The sequence below is a fragment of the Cygnus olor genome, chromosome 8, assembly GCF_009769625.2.
Source record: "Cygnus olor isolate bCygOlo1 chromosome 8, bCygOlo1.pri.v2, whole genome shotgun sequence".
In the NCBI taxonomy this organism is placed as follows: Eukaryota; Metazoa; Chordata; class Aves; order Anseriformes; family Anatidae; genus Cygnus; species Cygnus olor.
In genome coordinates, this window is record NC_049176.1 from 5,279,990 (window position 1) to 5,292,236 (window position 12,247).

General features: G+C 40.4%; 1 protein-coding gene and 1 long non-coding RNA gene across 11 annotated transcripts in view; one reads left to right on the top strand and one right to left on the bottom strand.

Annotated features, from left to right (window-relative positions):
• The window catches only part of LOC121073801, a 37,479-nt gene extending 27,199 nt beyond the window's left edge, over positions 1-10,280 (bottom strand). For both annotated transcript variants that reach the window (XR_005821951.1, XR_005821950.1), the window contains exons 1-2: positions 10,201-10,280; positions 2,249-2,431 (exon numbers count right to left, since the gene is read on the bottom strand). This is a non-coding gene — a long non-coding RNA (uncharacterized LOC121073801). The remainder of the gene's footprint in view (positions 1-2,248; positions 2,432-10,200) is intronic.
• NTNG1 (netrin G1) overlaps positions 1-12,247 on the top strand; it is a 156,804-nt gene that overhangs the window by 2,846 nt on the left and 141,711 nt on the right. For all 9 annotated transcript variants that reach the window (XM_040565176.1, XM_040565168.1, XM_040565169.1 and 6 more), the window contains exon 2: positions 3,391-4,100. In XM_040565176.1, coding sequence (XP_040421110.1) covers positions 3,855-4,100 — 246 coding nt within the window. In that variant the 5' untranslated portion in view covers positions 3,391-3,854. The remainder of the gene's footprint in view (positions 1-3,390; positions 4,101-12,247) is intronic.

The window sequence follows — 12,247 nt, forward strand, 5'->3', positions numbered from 1 at the left end:
GCACCTTTACAGCCAGTTTTAGTCTGGGGGTCAGCTGTTTGCCTTCCTTAAACGTGTGATGCAGCCGATCTGTGACATGCTCATTGTAGCCTAAATGTCCTCCACTTTGCACAGAGAGGTGCTTTGGGGGAAGGCAGGGACAACAGAGGCGGTGTTCAGCTCCCAGGTGCCTGGGGAATGCCTCCTGTTTTTCAGGTTGCAGAGGATATGGCATGTGAAAATCCAAGGCCCCCGCTGCTCAGCAGTTCACACCGCTGTTGCCCCACAAGGCAGGGTGCCTTGAAGGTTTCTGGTGTGTTAGCTGTCCTCCAGCAGCGTGCTGCCACCTTGCCCTCAATCCATAGCTGTGTCACTCCCTCCCACAGTCAGCCCCGTGGGCCCTGCGCCCCCAGAGCCTGGGACAAGCTGGCGGACAGGGAACAGGAGGTGCAGAGGGTAGGTGGGGGTGTCACTTACTGGTTATTCCTGATTTGTTGGTTGCTTCTTGTAAGGTCAAATGTGCAGGCGTTAATTGAGGGGGTAAAAACTGCTGCTTTGTTACCCACAGCAAGAGGCTTAGTGCTACGGGGCGCGCGCAGCTATAAACTTCAGAAATGTTATTCTAAGTGTTTTTTACAAAATAATGCACATATTTTTAGAATTAGAGCACTGAAATATGGAATGCATATAGCAAGTGACTCTGCAGGAATAAATATAAGCAAGACGAATTGTATGGCTCTGTTAGAAAAACCCCAATAGCGCTTAGCATATGATCCTTAATGTGCTTTGGTCAATATCTTTCTCTGTATCAATGGAAGCTCATTAAAAGAAGATATTGCAGACTAACTGAGCCATGCTGTATTAGTTCTTGCCAAAGCTTGACATTTTTAATACATTAATAATATGTCTGTAATGTAATGGAAAACTATTAATCAGAACTGGTTATATGCCAGAATTTTAAGCTATAATTGGCTGCTTCTTGTCAGGGATGTCTGTCGTACAGTTCTACATCTGCCTAATACTCAGATGTCTTGCACTCCTCTGCACTTTTTCCTTGTCAGTGCACTAAATTCGATCGATGTTATAGTCTATAATTCTGTGTAACGACCATCATTATGACTCTGGCTTACTTTAATGAGAATTCGTTATATGGGAAGTGTTTTAGCACAGTGTGTTAAGGTAGCGGCTTGCTTCCTATTATTTCAGTCCTATCCAGTCTTGTTTATTTGTAGATCTGCATCTCAGCAGTTATAAAAAGGTTATTGGAAACTGAAAAGCTAGCAAGGAAAATATTAAAGAAAACAAATCTATTTTTCCTGAATATAAAAGCTTGTAGACTAAGGATAATTAAACCTTGTAACTTCTTATTTCTACACAGAAACATGATGTTCACCGACTGTTCATTCCAGCTATGACCAAGCATTCTCTAATAGAGACTGTGTTCTGATTTCTGACAATAAATTTCAAATAATTTGCAGGTTTTGAGCCAGGTCAAGGGCCTCTCTTTTTTTTTTTTTGGCTTTTATTTTAAGCAGAGAATATTTTTCCCTTCTGTATAATGACTGTGCTAGGCTATGTGACTTTTTTTTTTTTCCCCTGCAAAATACATTAGAAAGGACTAGAGGAGACAAGTATGAGGGTGTCTTTAGAAGGATGTGGAAAAACTTCTCTGAATTATTAAAATCTAAGATAGTAAGTAAATATTGCCACTGAAATCAAACAAAAAATAATGTAAGGCTGCTTATAAAGCTATGGTACTACCCAACGTGATTCTTAAGAAGATCTAATTTTAATTTAGTTTTAGATATTTTTTCTTTTATGTCAAATTCATATTTGAGGCTTAAATGTATTTGATCTAATTGAGAATTGTTATTGCATGAAACTTCAGATATTCTCTGCATATTCTGATAAAATATACCAGAGTTGTATGGTAACATTTGATAAAACGAATATAATGGAAAATTGCATTTACGTCCATACGGCAATTATTGTAAATTACTTTGCTATGGAAACACAATTCAACCATCTGTTGGCATTTCATAGTGTCTGCAGTTTAGCTCAGTTTAAGATGAAGCATTATTTAAATATAGGGATGCCGTTTGTGAATAGCTTTGAAGATAAGTTTTGAAAATGTGTATTACCAAAGAGACATACACAGGAGCTCAGCGAGTCATATGACACTTGCTGTGGTTTGGGGTAGAGGAGGGTTCATGGCACACAATTTAAGCATCAGAACAAGCAAAGTGGGTGACAGAACATGATGACTTACGGTTGTTCCTTGACGTCTGCCTGAAGGGTTTGCTCAGATTTTAGCAGCATCCAGACAAAAAGAGTGCAGAGGTGCTGTGGTGGCTGTCTGAAATCCTCCTCCTGCAGAGTCCAGTCCTACGGCCACAGAAAGCAGTGCACCAACTCCTGTCCTCAGCTGGCACAGGCTGCCAACAGGCGCAGGCTGAAAGAGATGAGATGGAGTTTGTAGTCTGGTTTTTGCCTGTCCGTGTTTAGGGAGCTTACCCCATCTTTGCAGTTTCCCCCGCACACTGTTTGTATTTTTACCAAATACATATGTTGTCATTGTAATAACATCCTGGGATTTTCTGTGTGTAATAAAATGATTGACGTGACATAAACCGAGCGAATTTCTAGTTAACATTTTGAAGGGGGGAAAGAGGATATATCTGCTATGAAATAAATACCGAGTACACAGGGACCCCCACCCGCAAACCTAGGAAAATACAACATCCATCCTAGAAGGGGAGAGCATCCTGACAGTAAACGATAAATGAACTATTATCTTTATCAGTAGTTTATCAGCATGATCAGTTAAAGAAGAAAAAAAGGAGCAAAGCTCTTCCAATGCTAATGAGAAGTTTCAAGGAAACAGAAGTGCATTTACAGTATCTTTGTTACTCTTCCAAAAAAAAAAAAAGAGTGTAAGAACCATGTAAGGCTTTTGGAGCTCACTGAGGTCCTCTTGCCAAGAGACTATCAGACCTGGTACTCATCCCTTTGTCACCTCAATAGAAGAGCCTTCCTGCTGTTTCACCACAGAGTTTGGTTCCCTGCTCCCCTGCTTGCCTGGATAGACATGCACAATACTCAAGTTCTGTAGTCTGCTCTCTGGTGTTGCAAGGAATAAAGTACAGTTTTGGAAGCAGAAACATGTAACTCACCTGGAGCGTTATAGATCTGTGTTTGTTAGAGAAGAGTTCAATCCTTCATGTGAAAATACTTTTCACTCTGAATGATTTGGGTGGTTTGTCCATTGTAGCACAGCACCCACAGTAAAGGTTATCCATATTATACCAATTTGCTTTATATTGCATCAAACCTCCAAAATGTCAACATGTAATATATTTTGTAATGCATTGATTCTTGGACAATAACTCTAACTTTTATTGTTTCTAAAAGGGTGCTGGTGCCAGAAGAAAAGAATGATTGATGGGAAACAGACACCAGCCTGTAGACACTCATCCTTTTGCTTCAGATACTGATTTATCAATGCATCTGGGCATCCCCTGTGAGCTGTGAACACGGAGGATCACTCAGGGTTATCGACAGTGTAGCTGAAGACCCGCAGCTTCACAAAGTATTATCTGCTATTGGACATCTTTTACAAGAAGCCCTGACAGATAAGTTATAAGACAAAGGACAAGCTCTACGTACCTGTGAAAGGCTGTCACTGGGGTCTGTGTGGCTTCTACCAAAGTCTTCAACTTAGTAAAGCAAACACTGTATCCTAATGCTTCATGTTTGAGTTGGAACCTATTTTATAAAATACATACATGTATATGTATATATATGTATAACCTATATAGACTGCACGTACACCGGTACTGAACATCCTTACAAAGGTGACATAAAAGGATTTAGAAATGTATTTGTCAAGATTCCTGTCACTTCACGCCCTCTGGGTTACCGTATCTTCCGTGATGCAGCATTATCCTTCTGTGTGGGGACATTATGATGTGTGTAAGACTCAGATTTACACAGAAGAAGGAAAAGTATGGGATTACATGGCCTGCCAGCCAGAAGCCAGAGACATGATCAAATACGTAAGAGTGACTCTGGATCCCCCAGACATAACGTGTGGAGATCCTCCTGAGACTTTCTGCGCAATGGTAAGGCAAGCTTTTAATTTTCATAACTAGCGGATATATCCTTGTGCTAGATGGCTGCAAAATGGAAGTCCTGTAGTGCACATATAAATATCCTGGAAAATCTGCCTCATGTTCCAAATGTGAGAGGGTTCTGCTAAACAAATGCCAAGCAGTACATGAAGCTAGGCAATGCGATGTTCTTATTATTGGGGCCTAGCTTGACTTTGTCTCGATTCAGTGTGTCTTTAGGTCAACTTTTAATGACTTAAAAGAAAGCAGCATAAAACTTGTAGTCCGTTAAACCCTAACCAGGGCACGTTTGCCTCGATCATGAAAGTATTCAGTGAATTGGTTCTAATACAGTCACCTGAAAGCATCATAGCATTGTATAATTCAGCATCATTTCTCAAGGCTTGCTCAAGCTGCAGAAGCTCAAAAGTGGTGGTGGGAGCTGTGCTGCTGGAGCGTTTTGGGCAAGCCTGCGCTGGCACAGACAACGTTATTGGAGCCTGGGTACCCCAGGCAGCACATATTAACATTTGTGTGCACGGGAAGCATAAGAAAGCTCTTCGTATAGGGGCTGGCTCTACGAACCGTTGAGAGCTTTTTTTTCTTTAAGTGAGACTGCAGGCATTCAGGTCAACTAAGAAAGACTAAAGTCAAGTTCCTTAATTTGGATGCTCCTAAAATTAGAAAACAATTTTGGAAATGCTGGGCTTGGTAAATAATTGTACAGGTATGAGAAATGAGGCAGACAGCATATATCAGCCTTTTACAGCTGTGCCGCTCCTGAGTATTTGACAGATTGTGCTCTAAGAGGTCAGGGAGATTGGAGGAAATCTTCAACTTGCAGATAACTTTTTTCTTCTCACAAATACTTAGTATTTTACAGAAATAAACATTTTACGGAAATAAATAAGTGGAAGATACGGTATTCCTTTACTACAGAATGTGAGTTTGAGGCACAAAACATATATATTAATAAAGCACTGGAAATTTACATCATGTTACCCAGATGATTTAGGTTTGAAAAAAACATGAGTTCTGGTAGGTGAGGGAACAGTCTACAAGACATTTGTTTGCCTGTGTACAAATCATCATCACTGTGTGACAGAATCCCCACAGGAAGGAAATTTGCTTTTAAACGCCTTATGGTATCATTTGCAACCACTACTGTTCTGTAAGGAGTTCAGGTCCAACCACACATACATTTAAGGCATTATGTGCATGCATGCAGCTGCTTCCCACGTACATTATGGTAATAGCCACGTGATAAATTGCGGAGCTACGCGAATAAATTACATTCACTGTGATCCTTTGACTGCGCCACTTGCTCTCTGCCCACTAATCCATCTCTGCTGACATGACTTTGACACTCTAAACCTCCAAGCAGCTCCTGTTTAAAAACAAATAAATGCAACGTGCCTTGTGTAATATGGTTGTTTACTTTTTTCTTTATCATGATGTGTATTTTCTCCCTCAAAATTGTAATGGATAGGATTGAGCCCCCAATCAGTGATGTTTAAACTTGTTCTTCTAACGCAGTACGCTGCCCAAGAAAACCTGTTTCTTCCTTTCAGCGCAGATAAACATTGCAGCAGTTCCCATATTAAGCAATTTTTTAAATTTCTGAATGCCTTGATTATCACCCCACTCTTTAGATAGAACAATGATGATAAAAAAAAAAGACATTTTGATTATATCTATGTATTAAAATGGTGGCAGAACTCCCCCTGTAAATATTTGACCCAGCAAGGTCTTTGCTGCAGTGATGGGGTATGAAAGTTTGCCTGGGAATCACCTGAGGTGACAGACGTAACTCACTTGCTGCATGAGCACTTGAGATGCAGAAGGCCACCAGAATCCTAACAAGAGGAGTGGAAGAAGAGGAGGAACTGGAGGGAGAGTAGGGGGAGATGCAGAAAGGGAGCAACAGAACACAATGAAAAAGTATATTTAGTGATACGAGTTTATGTACTACATGATAAACAGTTGTATTTGCTTTCAGCATAGATGTATATTGTACATATGCTCTGTATTCACATATGTGTGGTTAATGGCATGACTTACTTGAAACATGAGGAAAATTACAGAAATAGTTGGTGTTCCTGAGGTATTCCAAAGCAGCAAAGCACTCCCTTCCCTAAAAAATGCTTCATGTCCACCTGTACTATATCTAATTACACCTCATTCAAAATGAGGTTTTACATATTTGTAGGGTTGAGCCTTTGGCATTTGCCAATGAGCGGATCTTTTATTTTAGTGTTCATTTTTAGTTTTAGAAAATGAGTTAAGAAAATAGCACTGTCATAGTAGGAAGAGATGGGCAGTGGAAGAGAGTGCGTTCCAGTTAGGCATGTTCTTGTACTTAAAACAATTCCTGAATTTGAAATGGCAGAGATATAAGCATTTCTTTTCAGCATAGCAAAGTGATGAACAGACTTATAAAAATGTTTGGTTTTATTACTATGAATATTATATTTTAGCGTACCAAACCTATGTAGCAGTTTTTTTGTTATTCAAATCAAGTTAATGCTCAGCTGCCTTCTCGTAATTCCTTGGAGATCAGGGTCCTTTCAGATACTCTAAGAAAAGTAACGGTACCAAAAAGCTAAGCCTCCTTCTGCAAGAGGAGGAAGAGGTTGCATGAATCTTCTGTTTCGTCTCCATATTCATTCTCCAGTCAGCCTAAATTTTCACCACAAACTATACGGGTAAATTATATAGACTGAGGTACTATCTATCTGTTGAGTCTATGTCAGTTATAAGCATGGCATAGATAAGACCACTAAACCACAGCCAGACTGAGGAATTTCACCCAGTTTCTGTTGGAAGATGGCAGTAAAATCTAGGGAGTCAGTGAGAGCAACATAAGAGTATATAGTAACATACAACGTAATCACGCACTGAAATGCATGCAATCCTACAATAAAGAACTAATTTCGTCTCTGTATCTGCAGAAGACATTAAAAGTAAGGGCTCTAGATTCCAGCAGGGAAGGCTAGGTACTGAGAAAACCTGGTAGTGGTCAGACTGGGCAGTACTGGAGTGGGTTGCCCCAGCAGAGCCCACCTACCTCTGGGTAGGGGCCTCACGGCACATCTTTAAGGGCTGGTTTAGCAGAGGGCTGGCAGGAGTGAGCAAGGCATCAAGCATGGAAAAGAGGCAGTCGATGGTAAAGTTTGTCTCCTACCTATTTCTGCATACTCCCCATGGAATTAAATGGTTTTCTGAGTCCATTATGATTTTTTATTCAGTGAGCTTGCTTAGTTGATAAGCCAAATAACAAGGTTCTGCACATGCAGATTTGTTACAAAATGCAAATGCACTCTTCCAGTCAGCAGCTAATCCAGCATGCGGCAGCTCACCATTCTTAAGTACCTTTGGGCCATCCCTCCAGGACAGCATCTGTAGGTATTCTGGGGAGCAGACAGCAGGAAACTATCCTACAATTGCTTTCATGCAATCTGTTCTGAGAATAACATTATAGTTTCTGGTGACATTCAGTATTGACAACTCATGAGATTATTCTGAAACCTCAAACCCCTGGAGTCCTATGATTATAAGAGATCCACCACTTTCATTTAAAACACCATCTTCATTTTCTTAGTCCTTCTGGTTGCAAAGAAGAGTTTGAAAATGAAACTAAGAAGCTCAAAAAGCAAAAGCCAAACAAATAGCCCACCAAATTATTATTTGTTTTAAAGCTCATCATTTTTAAAGTCACTCAGGATTTTTAGGGCTTGGGAAAGGATTTTGCTTGAGAGGAGAGAAGCATGAAAAAATTATAAACAAATAAATGTCATAGAGCAGTTAATGCTCACAGTCTCTGGCCATGGAGTTGTGTCTGTAAGGAACATGTGACTGCATCCTTCCCTAACAAGTAACTCCTTCCTCTGCAGAAGGGTTTGACTGGTAACTTCTGTCTTCCCTGTACATTTTAAATCAATCTTTAGCCTCTTACGTGGGAGGCATGCATGGTGGCAGATGATGCATGTTTATTTTCAGTGGCCTTCCTGCAACGAAATATGACTGTCCTTGTCAGTCACAGTACTGGATGGTCGTTGTGTTTGAGACAGTGTGGCCATCCTGCCTTTCTATAATTCATGAACTTTGAGCGTTTGGCATTGGTAACAGTGTGTCTGGCACAGTACACTTATGGGTAGTTGGCCTGGGGGAAGAGGAAGCTAAAAAGGGGAAGAGAAAAGAGCTACCTCACATTTTCAGAATTCACTTTGCAAAGATACCATAAGCACAATGTTAAGTATGTGAAGGTGCTAGTTATTGTGGCACTGCAGCATTTCAGTTTACAAAACATATCCGCTTTAAATCCCCAGGAATAAATAACAGCTGGTGAAATCTTTTAGCTCCTTAATTGTAAGCACTTGTTAAAATTTCACAAAAAATCTGTACACTTACAAAAAGAAGCACATTTGAATTTTCATGACTGCGACCGTCATTTGTCCTACAAAAATACTACATAGGTTGCATCTAACTTCCTTGTTTTTAAAAAGTTTGTCAGCTGTACCCCCGTGTGACTGCCAGGAGCCAGCTACAAAGATGAGCAGCACAATCAGGAGCAGGAGTGAGAGCCCCAGAACAAGCGTCCCTTCCTATGGCAAGCTCCTACATTCTGGCCACACACCTCGCATGGCTTTTGCAGGTGCCTTGTCCCCAGGGTCACAAGGCACAGCAGGAGCTGTAGCACAGCTCTCCGAGCTGCCAGCACTCAGCAGCTGTCTGCTGTCTCTTGCAAGGGCTGACTCCTTCGCTAAAATCTAGCATTTGTCACCGGTTTTGCATTCAAACGTTTGCCAGTCTTAGTAATGTAAATTCTTCACAAACCTAACCAGGAGACTCCTAGTGGCTATCACTGTAATTTGCAGACTAGAGATGGATTTTATTGTGAACCTGCATTTACAGCTGAAATGGCAACATGAAAATATACTTTTCTGCTTATGTTTAGATCACACCTAGCTATCATAACACAATCCAGCATTCCAGTAGCTAAAAAAATGATGAAATTATCTGTAATTAATCTGTTGCCTGCAGCTAACTTTCTTCATAGGTTAAACAGAATCTTGAAAAGAAGCCTGCAGACGGAAGTCACACGTGTTTGTACAATTTACAGAGCAGAAATGCTGATGACAGTAGAAATTTGAGCCCTTGAGTGCTACTCTGTATTTCATCACCAAAACTAAATTAAGAAACAAAGATTATTAAAAAGTCTTCTATGAATGTAATTCTGGCATAATATTATGAGGTGGACATTAAATTATTCCCTCTGAGACTTTGAGCGTCATTAATATAGCATTTCTTTAATTACAAGTAGGCTTATATTCCTTAAAAAAACAAAATACTCTTGCATAGTTAGTGATACCATTATAACGTTTACTGAAATAATTAAATGAACAGATACTCTTCTGAGCAACATATAAATCAAAATGTGAAATAAAAATGTATTTTTGGAAGCATTTTGGCATGCATGTAGTCTTGGGTAAGATATTTTTAGAATAACATTAAGCAATACTGTTAAGGGATGCCGATAAGAAAAAAGCCTTTTATTTGCTGAATATGGACAAGGAATCTTTCATTTTAGTTCCATCTGTGCAATCTTATGAGGTAGCGTGGGGGAGAATGGAAACATGGAGTTAAAGATGAGGCTATTATAATTTTTTTTTCTTTTTTAATGTGAGTTTTCGTAAGTGTATATTTAAAAATATGTACAGCCCTGAAAGTTATTACAGACCTGCATCCATCTATTTTGGACTTTTTTGAGTACATTTAATTAACAGAAATGTTACTTTGTTGTTGGGAAGACTCTCATCTTTCAGGGAGCAGAATTTTTATTTTGTCATTTTTTCTCAAGTTATTATTGCATTTAATTTCTGGTATAACAAGATGTATATGGGGAGCTAAAGGCTCTTTTGCTCCTTCTCTTCTGCTGAACCACTCTGACATTGCTATTCCCATCAAAGGACCACCTTGGTCCTTGTATTGAAATTTTAGACCAATGCATCTGGCATGAATGAGAAGTCAAGAAGAAAGCACCATGCCCTTTGCTCCTTCCCTCTGTCTCGGGTTCCCTCCTGCCGGCCAGCACATAGAAATTACAACATACCTGTGCCTTCTGTAACACCATGTCTGCAGAAACTTCAAAGGCGTTTTGTTCCTCAAGCCTCTTAGGACAGGAGTTCTTGGTTTCCTAAACGATGGAAAAATAAATAAATATACTTAATCACAGCAGAAATATAAAAAAATGGCTAGCTAAGACATGTTTTCTTTCAACTGGAACCAATCTAAAAATTAATAATTTATCATAAATCAAACCTAAAGATTGCCGGAAAAAAAAAAATTTGCATTTTATTCATTATCACACATCAAGATTCCCCAGTCAATTATTAATAAAATTCTGTCCAGTTTTCTCAGTTACACTTTGAAAATGGAAATGTTTTCAAACCTTAAGTAAAGGAAAAGCATGCCCACAAAGTACTTAAGATCTTAAAAATATTTGGGGGTAAAACAGGGTCCCTAAACAAAGCCAAGGCACTCTGTTTATTTTCAGTTACTAAGATTTAAGGCATGTATCACTACAATACATAAGTACTACAATACATAAGTGCTTCATTTTAACAAGATGTATGTTTTATATATGCACTTCATAGAAACTGTTTCATTGCTGCTTTTAACACTGTCCTTACTCCATTTGGTGGATTCTTTCATTTTTCTTCGTTATCCTGAAGCTAGCTGAAAAAGTTAGACATTTGTAGCTAACTCAGTGATCAATAAATTATTATCGTAATAATACCTGATCTTAGAAAGCAAGGGATTATAATATGTCAAGTAAAATTTCAGCAGTAACAGAGATTATTTTAGTGCTTCTGTCACCTGGTAACAGCTGTGCAACATGCATATTTGAAAGAAACAGCTGCTAAGACATAGCTTCTATTGGCTAGTTACTGAGGGCCATGGTACGACCAAACCAGTTGTGTTTCAATTCCAGATTTTTTTTTATTTATTTTTTTTAACTATTCCAAAGAACTTTTTGTCTTAAACACTTCACTCCTGTTTGTCCAAAGCTGCAAATAAGCAATTCCTTGAGGGCTGGTGGCTGGAGAGGTCATCACCACTCCCACTACTCTGGCTGCTCCAGCCTCCAGCTGCACTCTTGCCCGCAGCCACACATCCTCAGGGGCGATGTTGGCTCTGGGGATTCCCAAAGGTACTCCCAAAGGTTCTCCCAAATACCTGTGCTGGCATCGCCCCTGTTACAGGCACCCAAAGCACACAGCCTTCATGGCTCCAGCCCTCCGGCTGAGGCAGGTGTTTGGGGGAGCTGCCTGACTGGACCCAAGTGCCCTGTGGTGAACCTGCTTGGTCGTCTTTGGGTGCAGAGACAACAACAGCAATTTTATAAAGAAATAAACAGCTTCCACTGTAAAACTGACACCCTGCTATACACAGGAGAACGTGAATGGCTTGCTGTCTTGTGTCTGGATCAGAAATGTCCCCTCAGCAAGCACCTTTAGTGCCAGCTTCTGCAGTAAAATAATACTACTACTTTCTAAATAAAATCTTCACTTAGCAATGTGTTGTTATTTGTACCTCTCTCAGTGAGGCAGAGGTGATCTCAAGCCTGCAGCTCGCTTCAGGAGGGACCAGTGCCCTGCACAGGCATGCGTGCCACCAGAGGGCTGGGGGGGGCTGCATAGGCACCACACGCACACACACACACACCCTGCTTGCTGTGTGCTGCAAATGCTGAACTGCCGTTTTCTTCAAGGTGGGTAAACTGGAGCTGCCTGCCAGCACAGTGACCTTGGCTCTCTAACAGGCCTGTATGAGGAGTCCAGTCAGGAGGAGTGGTGTGGGAAGGTGCTGGGGGGCTGTGAGGCCTCACAGTAGCTGTGGGAGCACCAGGCTACCCAGGCCTAGTTCTGCTCTGAGGGGAGCACACAGCCAGTGGGGTGGTATATGTCCTCCTGCTGTGGTAGACAAGTCTCAGAGCGCACATTTTGGTTTTACTTGACAGAAGTGAACACGGCTAGCTTTATGTTGTTCAGATATGTCCAATATATCTGAACGAAACTATTTTTTCCTTCTTGTTTTAGTACCTGTATGTCTCCAAACCCCAGAGCTTTACATTCCTTTCTTGCAGGGCTCATACT